The 23,820-nt window shown below is 43.1% G+C and overlaps 3 protein-coding genes across 3 annotated transcripts; 2 read left to right on the plus strand and 1 right to left on the minus strand.

Moving 5' to 3' along the window:
- On the plus strand, positions 1,661-3,193 carry LOC8066431 (transcription factor ILI5). Its single transcript, XM_002452507.2, has 2 exons — positions 1,661-2,079; positions 2,312-3,193. The coding sequence occupies exons 1-2, from the start codon at positions 1,963-1,965 to the stop codon at positions 2,465-2,467; spliced, it is 273 nt and encodes a 90-aa protein (XP_002452552.1). The 5' UTR covers positions 1,661-1,962; the 3' UTR covers positions 2,468-3,193.
- Positions 14,172-18,300, plus strand: LOC110434646 (AP2-like ethylene-responsive transcription factor AIL1). The gene is made up of 9 exons (XM_021459174.1): positions 14,172-14,615; positions 14,755-15,383; positions 15,534-15,616; positions 17,097-17,105; positions 17,191-17,279; positions 17,351-17,424; positions 17,498-17,548; positions 17,656-17,732; positions 17,817-18,300. The coding sequence occupies exons 2-9, from the start codon at positions 14,830-14,832 to the stop codon at positions 17,975-17,977; spliced, it is 1,098 nt and encodes a 365-aa protein (XP_021314849.1). The 5' UTR covers positions 14,172-14,615; positions 14,755-14,829; the 3' UTR covers positions 17,978-18,300.
- Positions 19,326-22,779, minus strand: LOC8075708 (HVA22-like protein a). The gene is made up of 6 exons (XM_002454235.2): positions 22,521-22,779; positions 21,579-21,605; positions 21,364-21,486; positions 20,849-21,089; positions 19,722-19,873; positions 19,326-19,573 (listed from the first exon to the last, which is right to left on the minus strand). Exons 1-5 carry the CDS (start codon positions 22,580-22,582, stop codon positions 19,748-19,750), a joined length of 579 nt encoding a protein of 192 aa, XP_002454280.1. The 5' UTR covers positions 22,583-22,779; the 3' UTR covers positions 19,326-19,573; positions 19,722-19,747.

Genomic DNA, 23,820 nt, shown 5'->3' on the forward strand with positions numbered 1-23,820 from the left:
GAAATCAAACTAGCTAAGTCGGTTTTGGGGACTTTCTCATATCACAAATTGGACTTCACCATTAAATTCCTCATGTTGTGCGAACAAACTTCATATAGAAAAGCCAAGTTTGGATTATGGGAACACTGGCTTAGGCCAATTTCCAAATTGGATTTGCTAAGTAGGATTTTGGGAATTCTTCGTAATACAGATTGGACTTCACCATTGAATTCCTCCTATTGATACGAACAAAGTTCATATAAAAAGCCAAATTTAGAGTACGAACAAGAGAGTTACGATTTCCGGAAGATGCATCCTAGAAAACCAACCTAGGTTGATTTTCAAAGTCGCCTAAGCCGGTTTTGGAAACTTCTTAAAATTGCAAAATGTACTCCCCTATTATGATCCTCTCGTTGAGATGATCAAAATTCATATGTAGAACAACTTGGAGTCCAGATTAGGAAATTACGACTTTGCAAAGATTCAACCCACACAAAACGACCTAGCTAGATTGGTTTCCGAACCAGACTGAGTAGGAGTTGTTTTGCACGGATTAGGAAGGGACCCCCTCAAAATGGGATAAAAACACCCTCTTCTCTCTATATATGAGAGGGTCACAACTACTTGAGTCATCCAATCGATAAAAACAAAAACAATATACTATTTTAGCATTTCTAAATCCTATTTGTTCTAGCCCCATTTTTGTGTGTTGTGCTATGCATCTCTTTGATGAGATTTGTGGATGAACTAAGTGGGCTTTCCAACCCTAGGGGTACCCTAATGCGTATCTTCATGAAAAGGTCTTCCAGGGAGATGTTTATGGGTTTTTGGATGAAGAACACAAAGAAACCGCCTTGTGCTAGTTATGGAGTCAGCCTAGGCTATTTTTCCTGCCTTCGCTGCATATTTTGGTTGTTTGAAGTACGTGCAATCTAGCACTCATGGTGTGTGGCCAATATTACGTCATGCAAGAAGGCGTAGTATTATAGTTCATCACCAATGGGTAACGTCTATCGAATTACAACATCAATATTATCAATCAACACTCGACACTCAACATGGGTAGCTAGGGGTTGCTAGCTCGATCAAGCGAGGGCAGAGGACAACCTCTTCTTCTCTTTCCGTTTGTAGTGTACCCTCTCCATCCCAATAAAAGTATCACTATAGGATTGATTCGCTTCTTAATAAAAAGATCAAATATATAAAAACTTTAATCGAATATATATATATATATATATATATATATATATATATATATATATATATATATTCGATTAAAATTAGTGCGTGTATATATATATATTATATTCGATTAAAGTTTATATATATTTGATCTTTTTATTAAGAAGCGAGAATATCACTTTTTATGTATCCAGTAAAAAAACACATTCAGCACCGGAGCTTGGGCGCGTGGCAAGTGGCGGGTGGTCATAGCATATTATTATAGCTATCTGGGGCCCACGGGCGGCCTACCGGTGGGCCATGCATGCGAGAGAGGAGCTGCCGCGGTGATTAGACAGAGAGAGACATCGCGGCCCGGCCTCCCTCGTTGCAGTCGAGCGAATCGACTAGTCTACTACACAGTAGTACACACCACCACCATTGCTTCGTCTCCGATCCCTCCGCTACACACAAAGCAACCAATCTGGATCGATCCACCCCGGAGCCAGCTCTAGCTCGCTATAAAGGCACCCTCTCCCTTTCTGTCTCCCTCACAACTCACTCCGGCCTCCTCCTCCAGCTTTAATTCGCAGAGCGACCCCCAGTCCAGCGCGCGCGGGTAGTCCACACACACACACCTTCGTTCCCAGTTCCCACCAATACACAGCGATTGAGCCGCGCGCCAGTGGACGCACACACGCGGTAGCTTTAGCTTCGTTCTCAAGCTTAGCCCGGCCGATTCTACGCGCGCGGAGTGTTCGTCTCGTTCGTTCCGGCAGCAGGCGGCGAAGTACGACGACGACGACGAGCTAGAGAGCGAGGATGTCGAGCCGAAGGTCGTCGTCGTCGCGTGGCAACATCTCCGAGGACGAGATCAACGAGCTCATCTCCAAGCTCCAGGCCCTGCTCCCCAGCTCCCGCCGCCGCGGCTCCGGCCAGGTGCGTCGTTGCTTGCCAACTGATGACCGCTCAACTCGCGTTTCGCGTCATTATTCATTTGCTCGACTCGTTAACCATGCACTACAGCTAGCTAGCTTCTTAGTCCATAAACAGTGATGTTAGTTAGGTTGAGTTAAGTAGGTGGTTTCCGGGGCTGTGCCTGCTCTGTTTAACTGTTTCCTGTTTAAAACGAAACCTCTAATGCGCGCGGCGCGGATGAAATGTAATGCAGGCGTCGACGACGAAGCTGCTGAAGGAGACCTGCAGCTACATCAAGAGCCTCCACCGGGAGGTCGACGACCTGAGCGACCGGCTGTCGGACCTGATGTCCACTATGGACCACAACAGCCCCGGCGCGGAAATCATCCGCAGCATCCTCCGCTCCTGATCACGTACCTCCTACTGCGGCGCCGGCGCCGGGCCGGGGGCTGCGCGTGAGAGCTAGCGAGGTCAACGCCGGCCTCGTCGCCGACGACGACGACCGCAACCGTTCTCCGCCTGATCCGGCTGGCCACGTGCGGGAGCTGAGCTCAATTAGCTAGGGTATATATATATCTTTCTCTCTACAAGTATGTGTATCTTTCTCTGCCTTTTACCTGTCTCCCTAGATCTGAGATCATGTGGCTAGCTCCATATCAAAATGTACTAGCTACACGCACACGTATGATGGTCTCTGCTAAGCTTCACACTGGGTAGGGTACTACTAGCGCACTAGGGCCTAAGCAAGCTTATCCCCCGGCCTCCTCACTTTAGCTCCTCGCACTCTCTCGATTCTCGTCGATCTTCTCGTCGTCGTGTCCTCCGGTCGATCCATATGCATGATGGCTAGCTCCATGTGATCTCTCTGTGTATGTCCTCCTCCTAGCTCGCACGTACCGCCTCACCAGCTTCTTATTTTGATGTTCCCCTCACTTGTACTGTTTCCTTGTAAATTTAGTCGGTGGCTTGGATCGAGTTGGCTAGCTCTCTCTCTACAGGCAAGAGACAACCGACCGACCACTACTACCCTAGAGCAAATTGATTATCCATGCATCATGATGATGTACTGTTCAAGCTTTTTATTAACGACTTTAATTACTTGCTACGTACAGTACGTTGTACGTCCTTACGAGAATTAAGTGCTTTATTTTTCACACTCACCATGCCATTGTTAAGAAATGCAACCGACCGCTGTGTATGTACTGTATCTGTATGCTTTCATGGCTGCTTCCTGGCGCTGTCCAGTTTTTGTCCGTACGACTGGACACCTTGAAGCGCCGCGTTTACTCTGGATAATCGATCGGTTCAGACGATGCGGCACAGTGCCTCGCCTCTACCTGGCAAGCGGTATGCCGGTATGCATGGCGCCCATGGCCCCCGCTCTCGGCACCGCGCCGTGCACTGTCACACTCATATACTTGCTGCGTACGTCCCCGGCCCGCCGCCAGGCGTCGATCCATTGTATATATGTTGCGATATGCTACTGATACTAGCTATAGTAGCGACTAGCCGATCCAGTCCAGTAGCAGCCGATGGACGACTGTGTGCGTGCAGGCTAGCGAGACCGATCGGTGCATGGACGCCGACGGAACGCACGGCACCGTGACAAAGCTCTCTGAGCGCGCGCGCGCGTCGACCTCTCCCCCCACTTGGACTTGTCCCTTCTTTTAATTCTCCACAAGCCTGAAAGGAATCGGTGAGCGGATGAGGAAAAGGCTCGCGACCTCGCGTCAACGACTGAGTAGCTAGCTATAGCTACCTACCTACAGCGCAGTATATAGCGCTGTCTTGACATCGATCATCCTTAGCCGATCGACGTCGATCACCCGTCATTGCCCTCCGCGACACGCGCCCCCACATGCCGCGGTCGTCGATCGATCGATCGGCGACGGCGAGAACCCCGGCCGGGACGAGAACGAAGTCGCGCACGCTAGCTAGCTCCAGTACGTGTCACCAAAAAGGCGCCCGGCTTCCTTGCCGTCTTAGTGCTATAGGAGCTGTCCATCGTGTCTCTGCGACGACTGCGCGCCCCCCCTGTGTGTTTAGTGTTTACTGTGTGAAATCTCTGGAGAGTTTGGCTGCGCACCAGACAAGCGCGCGGCTAGCTAGCTCTAGCAGCCATATCCATCGTAGCAAAGGAACGTGCAATTGGCCAGCCCAGAATGCACACGACTCTTTTCGTATGTGTGTGAACAGTGCCTCTTCTTCTGCAAAGTGTTATTTATGGACGCATGTGAGCTACCTCGAAAGCAATTATGTCCGTTTACTTGCTCAGATGATGGCCGTTCACGCACTCGGCCGGCCGGCCGGCCGGCACCATGGCTAAGGTCTGCAAGGAACAACGCCCCATGCCGCTAACAGTAGTACGCGCGCCGAGCAGGCTAGGGACATGCATGACGCGAAGCAAAAAGAAGTAGTAACACTAAACACCTCTGTTTTCAAAGTATATGAGATTCTTAATTTGTCTATAGAGTGTTTGGTTCATTGCCAAAACACGCCACGTGTTGCTATATATAGATCACGACGCCTAAGCTAAGCCTATGTTTGCATCCTGTGCCGTGCACCGAGCCTTTCATAGTATCATTCGGTTAATTTTGAGCGCCACGTCTCGCCAAAAGTCTAGTGACGGATTCATTGGGAGCCTTACAACGTGGCTAGAAGATTTGGGTGGACTATTATTGTATTATACACTAAAATTAGTTTATATACAATAATATTAACATCTATTACATCAAATAGATAAACTATAATTTGTATCGTAAATATTGCTCATTTGAAATGGTTGAAAATATCCTATGTATAACTATTTTAGGTTTAACCATCTTAAAGAGATAAATTATAACCGACATATATTGTTCCTTATTACTAATTTAAACTTAAGCTTTTGATCTAGGACAGCTCACATCAATTGGGGACTGAATGAGTACCGTCATTTCAATTTCTTTGAGGGGCCATCGAGCACGTAGTACGTACTTGGCCAATGAACGGCCATGGATGATGATGAATCCCCTCTATCTATCTATCTATCGGGAATTACTATTAGTCTGTTGCAGTGTTAGTTGAACCTAGGTAGGGTACGGTGTAGCTAAACCTATAGTAGTGTGGTAGCGGCAGTACTTTGCGTTTGGTCGATCTATGTAGAGGCTAGTAGCGAGCTAGGGAGCGGTGCAGTAACTACCACTGCATTGTCAGAAGCAGTGGCGGACCTAGGATTTAGTGAAGACTAGGACCAAATCTTAGCGGCCTAAATCCAAAAAGCTATAGCCTAAAGTGTAGTCTATTGAATAACACTGCGTATGTGTTCATACTTGTTGATCGATTTGAATATATTTATATACTCATATTCTAGATCTTACCACGCGAAATTTTTTCAAAGAAATCCATATTTGTTTTAAAAAAATATTACTAAAATGCCACCACTGTAGTATATAGAATAAGTATAACCACATACTCTATGTATGTATGCATACTTAATATACATATCATCCTAAATGGTCTAGTATAATCACATACTTTGTCTACATATATTTCGTCCGGTCATATGCACCCTAAATATACAGATATAGACATAGGAGTAACTACACGCTATATCACATATTAATAGTTCGCGATTTTTTTTGGTTTTTGCTACTATAGCACTTTCGTTTGTATTTGACAATTATTGTCCAAACACGAACTAACTAGGCTCAAAAGATTCGTCTCGCAAATTACAGGTAATCTGTGCAATTAGTTTTTGTTTTTGTCTATATTTAATACTTTATGTATGTGTCCAAAGATTCGATGTGACGGAAAATCTTGAACAATTTTAAAAACTAAACCAGGCCTCAAGAATTGCTCCCAAAATTTTTTGGCCACGACTAGGGCCATGGCCCTACTGGCCCTAGTCCTGGGCCCGCCCCTGGTCAGAAGAGGTCCATCCTCGATTCATCAGTGACCATCGTTTCTGATCGACCAGGGGCAGCATGCATATGCATGGCATATGTGTACTCCTAGTAGCTGCACCAGCCTGTGAATAAAAACTATCGGGCGCTCGTACGGACGCGCGGTCAAAAAAATTCGAGGACCATCTGCACTGCTCTGCGGAGCCTAGTCAAGATCTGACCACTCAAAGCTAACGACTGCCAGAGGCATCTTTTCACATGAGAAAGTGGCATTGTAATCTCTGTCTGGACCATCCTACTCTACTCCACTCCATATGTTGCCATCGGGCGCATCAACAGTGCCCTCCGTGAAAGTTTCAGGCTGCAGAGGTATTTTCCCAAAACTTTCTTCGTGCACCAGTCCTCCTCGTCCTGGTCTCACATCACAGAGGCTCACAGTCACAGCTTTAGGCCTTGTTCAGTTCGCAAAAACTTGCGAAAAAGGGCATCGTAGCACTTTCGTTTTTATTTGACAAACATTGTCCAATTATAGAGTAACTAGGCTCAAAAGATTCATCTCGCGGTTTACAGATAAACTGTGCAAATAGTTTTTGTTTTCATGTATATTTAATGCTCCATGTATGTGCCGCAAAATTCGATGTGACGGAGAATCTTGAAAAATTTTGCGAACTAAACAAGGCCTTATATGTTGAAGCGAAGAACGAAGATGGGGACTCCCCGTTGCAGATTTGCATGTTGCGTGTGTGTCATCCGCTGCTGGGAGTATACCGAATCCGCTTGCATCTGCGAACGATATTCCTGACACATGCACCTCTTGCTCTGCAAAAGTCTCGGCGCCAGCTATCCCTGCAGCTTTCCAACATGCACCTCTTGCTCTGCAAAATGATTGCCCCGTTCTTTGACCCAACACGGCACTAGCACACGTCCACGATCGACGCGGCGCGCGAGAGTACTTGCGCCTGCTGTATGCAATGACAAAACTGCGACGACCTGTGTACAGTACCTGGTAATCATGTACGGATTATATACACGTTCTAACGCAGACGTGCAGCGCTGCATCTGCATGCATATGCATGGCAGCATGGGCGTGTCGTGTCCGTGTCCGCCTGTGCAAATCCACCGCGCGGCTACCTCTAGTACTCTATCGGATGCAAGGACAGCGGCATGTGCCGCGCGGCAGTGGTTGTACGCGGGGGCGGGGGCGAAGGTGTCCAGCGTCCCGCGTCTGCGGTTCGTGGAAGTGGCCGGGCCGGCGCGCGCGTCCCTGCGCAGGTGCAGCAGCATCGTGGGGTGGGAGCAGCCAAGCCAGCGGGTGGGAGTGGAGGAGAAGGACCGGGCGCTTTCGGCGGCCCCACGCCGGCGGAGGGGACTCGTCTAACGGCCGGCAGCCCCTGCGGCCAACCAGAAACCACCGCCGGGCCCCCGCGGCGGTCACAGTCACAGCGAGCGGTTGGGTGCCGCCGAGGCGACGGTTAAAAAAGGCTGCGGGCAGACACTCGCGCAGGTTTGGTTGACGAGTGCGCAATGACGGGGTCGCCCCTAACCGGTGCGGCAACAGCATCGGTAAAAGGCTACTTGAGCTCCGTAGGGATAGGGGCGGAACTGCCAAGCGCAGCCAGAAACGACCAGTGGAAAAACTAGCGCGCGGCAGTTGCGCTGACGCGATGGCAAGCTACCTAGCGGGTCCGGTAGGAAAGGCTACCCTGATAAAGTTCCGCTGCAGTAGGCAGTAGAACGAACGGGTACAGATTTGCACGTACGGATGACCGGTAAGCTGCCCAAAAACCAAAAAAAAAATTCAAGTTTCCATCGCATCAAAATCTTTCATCATATGTATAAAACATTAAATATACATAAAAATATAGATAAAAATAAAACTAATTGCATAATTTATCTATAAAATCGTGAGATAAATCTTTTATGTCTAGTTAGTCTATGATTATATAATAATTATCAAATAAAAAAGAAAATACTATAGTATTTTGAACCAAAAAATCTAGGAACTAAAACTAGCCAAATGGCCTGCATAAATTGTGTGAGTAGGTACCCTCACTATGATAGTAAATTTTTCATACTTAAAAAATATGTTTTAAATAGTTTTGTTTCTTTCGCCTTGTTTAGTTGGTAATTTTTTTTTGGTTTTGAGTACTTAGCACTTTCATTTGTATTTGACAATTATTGTTTAACCATTGACTAACTACACACAAAAGATTTATTTCACAAATTACAGGCAAATAGTGCAATTAGTTTTTGTTTTTCATCCATATTTAATACTTCATGTATGCGTCCAAAGATTTGATGTCACAGAGAATCTTTAAGTGTTTTTAAACTAAACAAGGCCTTTGTTGATGAATCCATCTACATGAACTCCATATGTAACTATCGTTGATGAATGTTTTTTATTAAGAGAAAATTCATCGGCGGTCCCTTAACTTGGCTTAAAGTGTCATCTAGGTCTATGAACTTTAAAAGTGATATCTATAGGTCTCTAAACTTGCCAGAGGGTGTCATTGAGGTCCCTAAAATTTCAAGGTGATCACCGTAGGTCCTTAAACTTGGCAAAAGGTGTCATCTAGGTCCCTAAACTTGGCCGACAGTGTCATCCCGGTCCAAACGTGATCTAACCCACTCTATATTTTTGTTGATGTAAATTATTTTACATAATTATAATGTCATGATAAATATAATATAAATAATGATTGATGATTTGACACATGGTAGATATACATGTAACTTACAATCAATATGACGCACCAACTTATAGAGTGAGTCACGCCAACTTATAGAGTGAGTTACACCTTAGTGGACTGGGATGACAAAACTAAGTTTATGGACCTATTATGATCACGTTAAAAGTTTAGGGATCTAGATGACATGCTTTGCCAAGTTTAAGGACCTACGGTGATCACCTTAAAAGTTTAGAGACCTGAATGACAACCTCTGCCAAGTTTAGGGACCCACATATATCACTTTGAAAGTTTAGGGACCTAGATGACACCTTGAGCCAAGTTGAGAGAGCGCCAGTGAATTTTTCTCTTTTTTATTTAAAGCTATTTTTGTATCTATTTCCCTCCGTCCCGGCCTCTTTCATCTTTTTTTATCCCACTACTATCTTAGTTGTGTAATTTCTATTACTGCCGAGTTAATGTAGGTTTTAGGTCCATTCTAAATAAAATTATTGTTCAAGACTCTTACAGATTGTTTAGTTACTTAGCCCTGTTCTGAATTTAATTTTTGTGTCTCACCTTGCACCACTGATGATGTGTGATTTTCAGCCCTGCTACCCATGCCACTTTACCATATTATCTTGATGTGATCACTTCATTTCTACTCGTGATCAGTTTCCTGCGAAGGAAAAAAACCGAATCATATCTACTGCTGTGTTATGACCATTCTCACGATGGAATGCATGGTATTAAGGGCCAAAAGTGTGTTTTGTGACTTGTCCACGAGAATATGTTTCTCCTCCTGGCCACTGTCATGAAAGTCGTATGATTGGAGCCATAATCGTTGGAATCGACACATTCTTTTTAGTTGGCCCATCCATCCATGTCCGTGGAGATTCAAACCTTTTTCACCACAAACACAAGGAAAAAATGACTTGTTCAGCATAAGGCACTCTCAATACAGAAACTATCATAGTTTGTATAAACATTAAATGTAGTGTCACCTTAGCATTTTATTGATGTGACAAGGTAGTTATAGAAAAGAAAGAACAAAAATCATAGAAACTGGATCTAAGTTAAAAGGCATGTCTACACGAGAACCAAGACATGAAGTGATATGATTGGTTGGGAATAGAGATAGAATAAATATAATTGGATAAAAAATATTATGTATAAATTATTTATTGGGACTATGATATAATGACTATGGAAATTAATAGGTATAGAAACTACATATAGTTTCTAGCATTGAGACTATCCTTAGAGCCATACCAGGAGGGCATGTTGGAAAGGCGTAGAGCACAGGTGAGGAGAAAGAAGTGGCGTGTGGATTCAAATTGCTTCGATGATTTTTCAGCTTCGTTCACTTGTCTTATAAGCCATACTTTTTTTGACAGCCATGTTTTTCTCTCGTAATAAATTAGTGAATAATAGAGTATTTTTTGTGTAACTTTAGAGTATTTTTTTAATAGCAGAGGTAGTTTTTTTTTCTAGGAAAACAAAATTAATAGTTGTATTGGTAGAGAACTTGTTCCTTTTTTTCATGTTGTTAGAGTTTTCGTAACTTTCTTTTTTTTCTAATACCTCTTGTGATAATTAAGATGGAGATTTAGTTAGGATTATTTATTAGTAATAGCAAGAATATACAGTATTTTGTGATGGGAGGGAGTATGTACAGCCAGCAATCTTGAGGATTTTTAAAGTTTGAGTAGCAAACGCATCTTCTCGTCCCTTCGCCTGCAGTGTTCGATGACCGAGAGGCTAGTCGTGCTCGTCGTCAAAAACGGTACACTGACGCGTAGTTTGTCACGTTCTCTTGTGGCTTGTCACTTGTCACAGCACCACTACATTACCTTAAACCCAAGCCCTGCAACGGCAATGGCAACGGCAACGGCCTGGAAGTTCCATGCCCTGCTGCCCGCCCAACCACGACCTGAGCGTGACCGCTTCTCGGGAGATCCGGTTGTCAGATCCGGCACCAGGGGTCAGGGCATCACCCCGAGGAGATCTTTGACCGTGCCTGCCAGACTCGGGTCTTGTTTAGTTCCGAAAAGTGAAAAGTTTTTGGTACTGTAGCACTTTCGTTTATTTGTAACAAATATTATTCAATCGTGGACTAACTAGGATCAAAAGATTCGTCTCATGATTTACAGCTAAATTGTGTAATTAGTTTTTATTTTCGTCTATATATAATGTTACATGTATGTGCCACAAGATTCGATGTGACAGAAAATCTTGAAAACTTTTTGGTTTCAGGGTGAACTAAACAGGCCTCGTTCTGGAGAAGTGAACACAGGTGCCACAGGTTCTCTGGTTTCTGCCCCTTTTCTGTGCCTCTCGCTCTGGGCCGCTTCCGTGCAGCGCAGCGCGGGGGCGAGCAGCCGGACATGGGCGGGCTGCTGCGGTGCTTCCGCACGATCCCCCTTTTGACTTCTGGTTTCCTCGCCCGTTTCGCTCCGTAGCGTCCTAAACGCAAGCAGGGACATGTGCCCCTGGACGAACCAAACTGTCCTGCTGCTTCTCTGCGTGTTTGTTTGTTGGCCGGCCGGAACAGAGGGAGTGACCACTGAGGCACCAAACGAAATTATACTCTCTTTTTTTTTCAAAAAAAGGGAAAGAAATTATACTGGGTGCAAAGAAAAACAGAGAGCGAGAGTGGTTTCGAAAGCACAGAATTTTTTTTTAAAAAAAAATGATTAGAAACACGATAGCAACCACTTGGGTTTCAGTTGCAAAACTCACAGCTGCATGTGCTGTATCTTCTTCCCTGCGTTCCCCGCAAGCCGCATACGTCGCTGAGGGCCTGAAGGGGATAGCGTGGCCATCAGCAGTCCGTCGTCATGTGGTTATAAGGGCCTGCGCGGCTGCGGTCCGGCCCAAGAGCTGCATGGACCAGATTCGCCCCGCGAGCATCTTTCCAAAACCCAAACTGATGTTTCTTTTATACCATATATTTATTATATCTGCTTCCACCTTTGTGCTGCTCAAAAATAAACCTATAAATAAGATATAAGCAAAATACTCTATTATTATTTTCTAAATACTCAACCTTTTTTTTTCATCCAAATATGTATACCCTGGTGGTGTCTTGTCTTAAAACTCTATCGAAAGAAACACAACGGTGAAATAATGATTCAGTTTTAGATGATCGGTTTGAAAACTATAGTTTTTTTTATAACTTTCTAGTGATCTGTTTGGATATCCTAAAGACTGAGAATCTAACTTTTATTGTTTTTGTAGAATTTGGATTTCTAAATAAAACAGTGAGGCATGTTTGAACTTTTGGATTTGGATTATAGCCACAGATTATAATCTATGTACCAGATTAGGGGTTGCGAAAGGGTCTGTAGATTAGTGGTTACAGGAGCTTGAGGGCATGAGTAATATTCCAAGGATTTATAGCCCTAGTGGCATGCATGATAGAGAGGAATGAGAGGGATAAAGGGGGCATGGAGAGAGAAGAAAGGAATGACCAAACAAAACAAGAAGAGAGAGAAAGAGTCGACTAGGGCTTTGGTTACGCGAAGAAAGATTCAACTAGGGCTTTGGTTGCGCAAAGAAAGAGTCGACTAGGGCTTTGGTTGCGCGACAGAGGGATTTGAGTTCGAGAGACGGATGAAATAGATAGGAGAATTGCTCAGGTACATCATTAGTACGAGAAAAGTAAATTTCAAATATGTCTATTATGGGTGATATGAAGTCATTGGTTTTGCCTTCATCGAGTTTATCTTCGTGAGTGCATTTTATCTTCACAAAATCATCAAAACACCTACTTGAACATTGCTACTAACCTTGGGTATGGCACTAGGAATTAGGTCCTGTTTGCATCTCATGGTCTAAATTTTAACCATTGAACTTTAGTAGTCAACTAAACTCCAGGCCATGAGATCCAAATAGGGTTTGCGTCTGATATAAGTCTTAGATACCGATTTATATATCATTACCCCCATAACTAATCTTGTCATTAGGCAAACTGTTATACTTTGATGGTATATGATATTTATTCAGTTAAAAAAAACTTAAGAGAATGATCAATACAACTATACAAGGATTTATATAATCATTCTCAATTTTACGTTTTATTGCAATCACATGCATTTAATAATTTGAAATGCTGCTTTTAAAAAACATTTTATTCCAAAAAAAACACTATACATAGTGTTATTTTACACGTTGAACGGTAAGTTCATTTATCATTTAGCCATTATCTAGATAAAATGACCGTTTAAATGGGTAAAAATACCCGTTTAAAAATGATAAAATGGATGATTATATATAAAAAAACATACTGCTATGTACCATTTAAACATTGTGTAAACATGCTAAAACAACTGCTTCAGAGAATATGAACTATAGAGCGTCTTACGCATAAGTTACACTATTGAAAACAAGAACCAGTACACAAAAGTTTATTCAAACAAGCAAGAAAGTTACAATCAAATTTGTCGAAGGCTTTACCTCTGTCGCGTTTATCGTAACCATGGCAACACTATATTTTCCTCCATCATGTCGCCGGCACAAATGAGTACAAACGATTAGCCAAGTAAGATCTAAACAAAATCGGCTGGTTTTCGAAGTTTGGCAATGGTCGCTCTCGGGATCGTAACCATATGACCGCGCTACATGTCCAAAATCAGATCCGCTCATGTGCCGCCATCCATTGAGACAACCCATAAACCACACACTAGTGCCAACTGGACCACCATACTGGCGTGACGAAGCAAGCGCTAGAGGATTATTACTCCAAAAAAACGTCGCTGACAACACAACTCCTTTCCAGGTAAACAACACAACCAGGAGCGAAGTCGAGTAGAGACGAAATTGGGCTCCCGCCCCCTTGCGCCGATAGTAATTTTCAAGGCCCAATGACTACCGAGCTCCAGCCTAGAATTCTGAAAGAGGCCGAGCAACCAGCCTACTACAACCACCAGCTAGCAGCAGTCCACTCACGTTGTCACGCACGCACTGGCGAAGAAAAGAGATGTTGGGAGAGACGGAGGAAAAGAAAAAAAAATATTTCAATTTTTTAGTACTTCTTAATTATTCACAAAAAATGTTACTTCTTAGTTTTAGCTGACCTATTATTTCTTTTAATTAACCTTGCTCTCCGGGAGTCGGAGGGGTTCGCCAAAACAAAACGGCTGCTGGCGGTGTTGGCAAGCGGCAGGATCACGCACTCACGCACGACCCCTAGAAGCGTCCGCCGCTCTGAGCCGTTAAAGGTTGATGAAAACGTTGCCTCGAGATACGGTCTCGCGCATGTAGAACGTTCCAGTCCGTCCGCCGTTAGCAGGCCCGTCATGACATCCAATCCAACGGCGCAGATCGACCTGGCGAACCGGAAGCCGCATCCTCACCGTGCGCGCCCTCACGACACGAGCCACTCCGTCGTGTGGGGCCTCCGGGACAGCCCCATGGCACGGGCCGCCCGCCCGTCCCTCCCCCAACAGGCTGGCACGCATCACGAGGGGCGTCGTGCACGAAGCAAACGGCCCCGCCCTCAATTAGCTCACGCTTAATATCCCCCGTTAACGCCAAGGAAAGTAGGAAACAAATTATAAACACCCCTTAATTACCTATTGCCTTACGTCCTCTGCAATAGCCCCAGTGCCGCGGCTGCCCTCAGCAGCTATCCCAGATTGTGCTCTGCTGCCGCGGGGCGATTAGATAAATCCGGCGGAGCAAGAGGGGGGGGGAAATTATCCTGCGATTTTTTTCTTCCTTCCTCTCCCTCTCGATTTGCCCGAGAAAATTTTTCGTTGTTTCCCGCATCACTCTCCACTAAGCCGCCGCCTCCCCCGCTGGTGCTGCTCGTCGCTTCCTGCCCAATTCGGCGCCATTCGCGTCGCCCGGCCCCCTATTAATTCCCTGCCTCGGTAGTCGCTGGCCGATTGCCTCGTGAAATTTCCTGTTTCGTTGCCTCTCGGGGTGTTAAATACCCACGCTGCTAGGGTTCAATCGTCGTCAGGAGGCTTATCACTGCGGCCTACGGCGGCGGCGGCGGTTCGAGGTACTGGTTTTCCACTGCTTCCTTGGTTTCTCCGATTCTGGATTATACTTAGGTGACTTTGTGGTTTGTCCTCGCTTCATCGGATCTAAGTATGTGGTTTTTGTTTGTAATAATGTTTTTGCCATCCCCTTTCTTGCAGAGTTTGTGGATAGTTTGCGAAGAGATAGTTAGGGTTCTGCGAATTATTATTATTATTTTTTGTCTCCCGTGTCCGATGGAGGAATCGGACGTAGGAGTTAATCCTGGGAAGCAAATGGAAGAGGATAAGGCTGCGGGAGTATCGGGAGATGAGGGTAAGATTGAGAGGAGTCACTCTATCAATCTGAATAGGGCGCCCACAGTTGCTGTGGAGGCGAGGAGCACTCAGGGGAATGTTGAGACGCACGGCGCAGTGGTGTCGGGAACTAAGGATGCAGGCACCGGAAAGGCAGAGCAATCCAGTGGTGATGGTCAGGAGAAGTTACCCAAGTGTGAGCAAGTCGACTACGAAAGTGAGATTGAAGGCTGTGTAGATGATGAGAACCCTGTCAAGAAGGCTGCTTTAGTTACTTTGGTTGGAAATGAATATTGTGGTGGTGATGATGATGAGAGAGTTCAAGTGCTCACCATTGTCAAGAAGGATGAACCTGCAGATGACATTGGCGACTGTATTAATCCTGGGACAGTTGCAGGGTACAGTGAAGTGAAGGGTGCTGTAGGTGCTTCTGCCGCCACTTCTGCAGTGCGACCTGCTGGCTCCCGATCATCCAGTTTCCACGGTGTGACCAGGTGAGTGTGGTGTATGTCCTTGTAATTTGTAATAGCTGCTAACGGGAGACAAACAATGCAATTGATTTATCACTTTGGTATCTTAATTAAATACACCTTGTCTGCTAAGCATACTGGGACAATTTGCCAAAGCATCATCAATTTGTGCAGGCATAGATGGAGTGGGAAATATGAAGCTCATTTGTGGGACAGTTCTTGCAGAGTAGAGGGACGTAGAAGGAAAGGGAAACAAGGTATCCATTTATTTTTAACCATCTAACCATCAGTATGAGAACTTTAATCTAAATGGGATTTACTGTTTATATACCGAACCATTACCTTTTCTTAGTAATATTGATTCCATGGCATTACCAGATATAGAAATATGGTCATGTAAAGAAAATAGGTTTCCTTGGGAGCTAATATTGTGCATTTATTTCTTTGCCATCTTCTCATTTATTGATCATTGAGAGAGAATCTTGGGCAATATTTTCTGTAGCAGTGAGAGAACAGAACTAGATTCTTGTCCAATTATAGAAGAGCTACGAATTTGATAGCTCTCTCCTGGCCACATTTCATTTAGTACAAACTATGCCCTTCTGAACCAATACTAAAAATTGTATGTAGTTATGTATGCCATATCATTCTTCAGTTAGTGTCATGATTCTTTTGTTGTCAGTCAGTTTTTATTTTTTTTATTTTTTTGTGTGCATTATATGACTTTATCATTGTCCTAGTTCAACACATGCGTGTTAAGATATTTATGTGCCCTATATTGGTTGCTTCACTTACTATTTCTGGCACTGCACACTTGAGCTGCGATTATTGGATTAGCAAGCTCCTGCAAAAGTAGGTCAGCTTACATTTAGATGCAATAGGCGAAAAGTATGTGATGTGCCTAGTTGATCTCACATTTTGTCACCTTCTAAACATCAATTAACTTGTACTGTTGATATACATTGTCTTGTAGTGGAAGCAGCCAAATATAGCTACAAAATTGGTTGCATCCTTTATTAAATTCCTCTAAACATTAATTAACTTGTACTCTTAATAGACATTGTCCTGTAGTGGATCAGAATCATTTTGTTGCTAGTTATTTAAATTGTTTTTACCTAGTATGTCATATCAACTGTTTCTAGTATATATAGCTATTTTCCCCCTGGATTGTATATATACATTAAGAAACATCAGTGATGGTACCTACTGTTTTTTTTCCTATATAGTGGTTACCATGCACGTGCTGTATATTGATTCAGTAGCAATGGAAAAAATGATATGATAGAGCAATTTATCAATAACTGTGAACAAAAATAAACAAGTAAAGCCTTATATTTTAAAAATAGCTCAGAAATTGACAAACCAAAATCCTATGCGCAATAAAACCTACGAATGCACATATCTAAACCGATAAGGCGATAAGGTACATATTCTTATTTGTTTGCATCCATTCATCGAATGCTTTATTATGAGAACATAAAGTATTTAGAAATTACTCAGCCCTGTTCTAAGGAGTGCACTCTTCAATGAATCTGCCCTATGAACTAGTAAAGCACTAAAGCTAGTACTTCCCTGAGACTTTTTCCATCGCTGAAGAGATAAAGTACCACCGTCAAAGATGATACTGTTTCTATGACAATTTATTATTTTATTTCATTCTGTGTGATGTGTATTTAGTTATCTGTGACTTATACTAACGGTTTCTTGCAATGGTGTTCTGATGTGGCGGTGCTTCAGTTTATCTAGGTAACTATTGTTAATTCATTTATCTTTGTCTTGGTTCTTGTGTTTAAGGTTTTGATTATTTCCCCCTAAATTCTGTACCTTGCAGGAAGTTATGATACTGAGGAAAAAGCTGCCAGGGCCTATGATGTTGCTGCTATTAAATACTGGGGCGGAAATACCAGACTAAACTTTCCGGCAAGTTTTTTCCTTTGGCTTCAGTGATATCTTTCAGTTACATGGTCTTATACATGTTAGAATTGTTCCAGATTGAACAATATGGAAAGGAATTGGAGGACATAAGGGATTTGTCTCGAGAGGAATGTGTAACATACTTGAGAAGGTATGTTATCAATCTTCCTCATTTATTTCACTGTAGAGAAAAGGCTACAACAGTAATTTGTCTCATCCTGCAGGAGGAGCAGCTGCTTTTCAAGAGGAGCTTCTATTTACAGAGGAGTGACAAGGTTACCTGTCTTTTATTTGTTTTGTTGAGCTTGCTGAGACTTCAAATCATTACCTTTTTGTTCTGTATGCTATACTGAAATTAAACTAAAATCTTATCCTATGGCAGAAGGCAGAAAGATGGGAGATGGCAAGCACGCATAGGACTGGTTGCTGGAACTAGAGACATTTACCTGGGAACATTCAGTATGCAACACATGAACTGTGATTTACACATGCTGTTGAAAAGTAACTAATTTGAGTTCACTGATGGTTTTTATTTTGTTTCAGAAACGGAGGAAGAAGCTGCAGAGGCTTATGATATTGCTGCAATTGAGATACGTGGCAAAAATGCTGTGACTAATTTTGACCGAAGCAACTATGTCGACAAGGGTATGCACTGTATAGAAGGAGAAGGCTTGAGGCTGCTCGCATCCAAGCCAGAAGAATGACTTCAAGTTCAATGCAGTGATTGTTGATGGAGCAGATTTGGCCAGACATATAATGGAGCTTAGTTGGTACATACAGATAGAAGAACTGGTTTCAGTTTGTCAATATTCCTGCTTTACAAGGCTTAAGATTACAGTAAATCGACCCACTAGCAACAATTGTGCCAGGAAGATTTTGAGCTTGTGTATCATAAGGCTTTGTAGCATAGATCTTTCTGAAAATGTTAGCAAGTCCATGTTTACTGTTTGATAGCATCGAGTTATCAAATTGCACTTTCCAAATCTTTCTGAAGAATGGTCCTTGTGTATGATCAAGCGTTTTACCTCGGCGTTTGCCACTGCTTTGCACTTTCTTCATAAAAAAATGCCCCACAAGCAGCGTTTATGTTCGTTCAATGTTCACGTTTACTTTTCTTTCAGCGGCTGTTTGCATACCCACCCATGCTACCTGGCGATGGCTTGTCCTATTTTGCTGGCACGGGGTTGGTTGTTGGCGGCCGGTACGTGAGCGTTTTTGTGGAAACAGCCAAAGCGGACATCCAGGAGCGCGGTCCGCGTGAGGAGCCAGGGCCCAGGAGAGCCTGTGGTGCTGGTCGCGGGCCAACGATATGGAGTGCACCGATGCCGTGACCTCGAGCTGAATTTCATGAGCGATTGGTTGGATAAACCGGATGCTGGCCACGACGTCGGAACAGACCGAGAATTTCCATGATTCCATTTCCATCATCAATTCACCGCCACTTCCAACCAGAACTACTGAACTAGCGATTTCACAATGCACAAATCGGATGAACCAAAAAACCTGCATTGGTTGATCTCTCCAGCGACCCTGTGAATCTCTTTACGACTTCGGGAGTTTCTGCCACCTACTCCCAGCGGAAAGTTCATGAGCTTCCGTGCTTCCGCACCCCAAAAAACACGTAAATAATCACAAAAAAATACAACAAAAATATGGATGGATAATAGATCTTGCAGAGTTGCACCGGAATACCAAATCTGATAGGAGTACAGGATACGCTGTCCCTACTCCCAATCTATTGAGAGCCTTGTCTCAGAACTCAGATGGTCGTTGCTGCAAGCTTGATGCTGGATCTGTGACCTCTCGAACAATTAGGATTGTGGACACCTTGTAGCTCAGTGGTAACTCTGGCAGGGGCCACTGGCCAGGCTGCCCACCTAAGATCGACACTTGGATGTCACACCGTAGGCAGACTGCTCCGACAGCCTCATCCACGTTTGAGCGCACGGTCAGTGCTCCTGTCAGCTTTAATAAAAACATAACACCCGGATAGTCAACCTCCCATGGCAGTGCCACATGGTTTACACCTATATCAGATAAGAGACGAAGAAATACCTAGATCAACAACTACCTTCATGAAACCATTGAGGCACATAACTAGAGTCCAGTGTCACGAATACATAATTTTGAGCAACATGAAATATTCATGACATGACCATTATATGAAGGAGTTCCATCGCTACAACATATTTACAACAATCATGCATGGTTTTACAGCTACACAATATTATCGACTCGGTAGGTGCAAAATGCAGTGCTAATATCCAGACATCTTCCTCCAAACTGATCCTAGCACATTCCTGCATTGAGTATAAATTATCAAAGCACAAATACTTAGAAAAGTTACCTCGCAAAGGTCTGAACGAACACATATTTTTTTTCAAGAAAATGGGACATACAAAACTTAGAAACATTGATGGGGGGCATAAATGACGCAGCTAAGCTCACCTGGAGAGTGAAAGAAAACAGGTTGCCTAGTATTGATATTCTGGATTGAAGAAAGGATTCACCTCCCTTGCTTCAGATTCTCGTTGAATCCTGGCTCTCCTTTCAACCTCTACCTCCTCCAGAATTGAGCGCTTTGGGTTTGAACTCTTAAACTGCACATGTGAACAGTGAATATTTATGTTCCTAAGACCCTTTTTTTTCCTTCAGATGAACTCTAAGATCTCCTTTTTTTAAATAAAGATCCCTTGATTTAAGGAAAATATTCGAGGAAGTAAACCAAAGATAATAAATATTAGCTACAAAACAGAAAAGAATTAAGGTAATGTGCCATGTGCCACACAGTTTTTTTCAGTAAAAATTGGACTAGGTCACTGGATACTGAAAGCCTTGTGATTCTATAAACAATAAAACGATGTTTCCACATTTTGGGAAACGGGATAAAAGAGCGCCTGCTAACTGCTAAGGGCTCTTTGATTTTCATAAACTAACTTAATTCAGTTTTGATGCCGAGGCTGGAAGTTAGACTTCATGTATCTTAAAAAAAACACTTAATTCAGTTTTGTGCTAAACTCTCCAACCCAACTTTTGTTCAGTTTTGTGTTAAGCTCAACAAGCAAACTTAATGAATAATGCCCAAAAGCTTCAGAAGTGAACCTAGCTCATAAGAGCACCACAAGCTGTCAAACTCTATGTCAACTCTCATTTGCCCTCAGCTTTGTCATAGAGAGTTCTTACACAATTTCTGCAAGATAAAGCCCAGCTATTTCATCCCGATTTAAAGCTCATTCTGGTAATATGCCTTTCAGTAAGGTATAAAGGCCTAAGAATGTGGAAAATGTGCAAAACCATGGAGGCAGTCTCTCTCCATCTGTCAAGTTTTTTTTTTCTAGAACGTAGGAAATCACTAAAACAATATTTGATAGAAGATAACGACAGTTGTTAACTGAAATTCCGTAGTATGCATAACAAAAACCACACTGCAATATCATTAATCATTAGGGCAGCACATCACTGTAGACTTGTAGAGTCACTTTGCTGTGCTTCTAGCACAAACAAACTAACTGCTGCCAAGTGGCCACCATTTTCACAAATGAGAATGGTAAAATGTAACAGGAAACAGATAATACCTTGTTAACAAGATTCTCAAACGCTTTTGATCCATTTTGCTCAATGTATCTCTGTGCAGCTGAAATTACATCATCAGGCCTGCCTGATTCATCCTTCTTTGGAATATACCAGATGTTTACAACTTGCTGATTTACAATCATTGGCCTCACAAAATGCTCATATACATGTGCAGCTCCATTGAACTGTGGCAATACTAACCAGCAATTGAAAAACAGTTTCGCATAAGACCAGAATGGGAGCCTGCAAAGTGCAAAGTGATGCCTGCCATGAGCATTTTCCATTTATCTCATTATGTATCCAAATCCAAGAATCTTATCAACCAAATCATGAGATAGCGGTGAATCATGAAGTGCAGTACTAAACCAAAGAAGGTCAACAGCAAGAAAATCAAGGAACTATTGTTTATAGCCCTAAAAAATATTCCACATATGACCATCATGGTAAGTTCGAAGATGCACACCAAACTAAAGCTAAGATGAAATGTGCATTTGTGCAGAAAATTTGTTGTTTTTACCATTCGAGTACTGGAGCAAAGGTGAGCTCGAATAGAGTGATAAATGAGTACAGCACCCAGTATGTGAGCCATTGCTGATCATCCACAGCAGATTTTGTTTCAATTGCTCTAACAGAGGCATACCTGTGGAAAATGTCCAATGAGGTAAGAGAGAAACAATAACCATCAAATGGAAGACAGTTAGCGTCTATATGAAGGTTAATGGATTAACTTACAGAGGATATGCAAGTGAAACTAAAGGCCTGCAAAGACAAACAAATAGAGGATTAAAAATTCTTCAAATTGCAGCTGAACATTCAGTGATGTTCAAAAACCATAACTGCACCTAATTTTTACTTGATTGACAGAAAGTAAACACACAGGTAAAAGCTATCACATTTAGCAACCAACAGTTAGGCAATTTGGCATATTCTCTGGATATCACGTGCTTATGTATTATCATGTTCTATAAGGAGAAGCTATCCTGATTATGATACTGATATGCAATCGAAGATACTAGTAATTCTGCAGAAGTTGTAAAATCATATAAGAAGCTAATAGCTTAAAATTCCATCCTTATGGGGTCCGTCCATCAACAAAGATCCACTAATCTAAAAAGAAAGAACATCAGCATCACTAACAGAATGTCAACATCATAGGGTCCATGATTTGGTCAAATCTTATTTGCTAAATGCTAACCATTTTTTCACATAATCTTAGTCGTGCATGGACATAATCATTTTTTCCGTCTTCGTTCCTTTTTGGAAATTTAACACGCTACTTCCAGGACCAAAATGCTGAGGCCTAATTTGGAAGGTTACAGGCATTTCACGATTTATTAATCATGCTCAGCTCCACATCAGGTCTTTGGGTAGGTTCGCACTCACTCGCCCTTTGTTTGCTGATACTACTGGTACGAACAACCTCCGCTGAACGAAAAACCCTGAACCCAGCCATAACATACGCACCGCAACCACAAATTCCCAGCACCGCCGTCCACAAATCACGCAATGATTCGAGCATGCTCCGTCTAGGTGACTTGACAGAACAGGATAACGCTGCATCTCGAATGAAATAGCAGCACAGCCAGCACTGCTCACGAATCGTACTAGAAACGCAGAGACGAGCAGCTCAAGAGCTAAGCATCTGAAGGGGGGAATCAGATCAGGAATGCGTACCCCGCGAGAACATCCATGTTGTTGACCAAGACCTTGAGGAAAGATCCGGATCCGCCCCCCATTCTGCAGTCCGCCCAGCAAAACTGCGAAATCTGTGGAGGAATGCGAGAGCCGACCTGGGATGAGCGGAGCCGCTGGGTTTGGTGGTCTAGAACCTGCGACTGCGAGTGAGTGGCCGCCTTTCGTTTTCTTCGCTCCTTCACCAACCTTTCCGTGTCTTCGTCGTCGACCTGACGTGACTGAAGAGAGTGTTTCCGGCTAGTCTCTCATCCAGTCATCCTTCATCCATCCGATTACGACGCGTGGACCAAGGTCGTGTCACGCGGTAGCAGAGGCCCATGAAGTATACCGGACTGGGCCGGATCCAATGGGCCTGTAGGATACAGGAACCACAACAAGTCACAAACTCGCTATCATCATCTGATCGAATCAACTTCCTTTGGATGATTTGAGGAGATAGAGTGATAGATGAATAAAAATATAAGAGTATAAATTATATACCCTAGCCGCTACATAATGATAATGCGTTAGATGTTATCGAAACAGCTTGTGTGGAGGGAAAAAAAAGAATCCTCTTCTAAACGATTTCAGATCATTAAAAAATGTTTGCAGTCTCGTATAATAATACGCAGGCTTTTTGGGTGGTCGGAGCATAAGGCAATTAAAGGTAGAGGTCATGGTCATATATATCTATAACTATATCTTTATACCTCTCGTAAAGTTAATCTTTCACTACAAGTTCTATCTATCTTCAACTAACTATATCAATATCATCTTCCACTAATAGTCATTTCATGCCACTAATTTTCAACCTCTTAATGCGAGTTATCTAGTCATCTTCTTTACTTAAGTTTCAATCCAAATCCTTTGAAATTCTCACAACAAACCGCGGAATATCTTCTAGTATATGGAGCAATGGGATATGTACATGCATTGTATGAATATAGAATGTTGTCTTTGTTCTTTTTCGTGACTATATCTAAGCATTTTTTTTTATTAAAAGGAAAGAGAGTTTACAACACACATCTCAGTAAGTCTAGGCTTACAAAGATCAACACGACCCTTGCGAGACGAATCTCACAAGCATCACCAACAAAGCTCAAAAGCTGCTGTTACACAATTTTCTCGAACTGTCCCTATCACACAAGGGAAGAAATTTTCTCGAACTGCAGAGTCGAGAAATCAAGAAAGGCCTTGTTTAGTTCACCTAAAAACAAAAAAACTTTTCAAAATTCTCTATCATATCGAATCTTGCGGCACATACATATAGCACTAAATATAGATAAAAACAAAAACTAAT

Source organism: Sorghum bicolor, chromosome 4 (assembly GCF_000003195.3).
Source record: "Sorghum bicolor cultivar BTx623 chromosome 4, Sorghum_bicolor_NCBIv3, whole genome shotgun sequence".
In the NCBI taxonomy this organism is placed as follows: Eukaryota; Viridiplantae; Streptophyta; class Magnoliopsida; order Poales; family Poaceae; genus Sorghum; species Sorghum bicolor.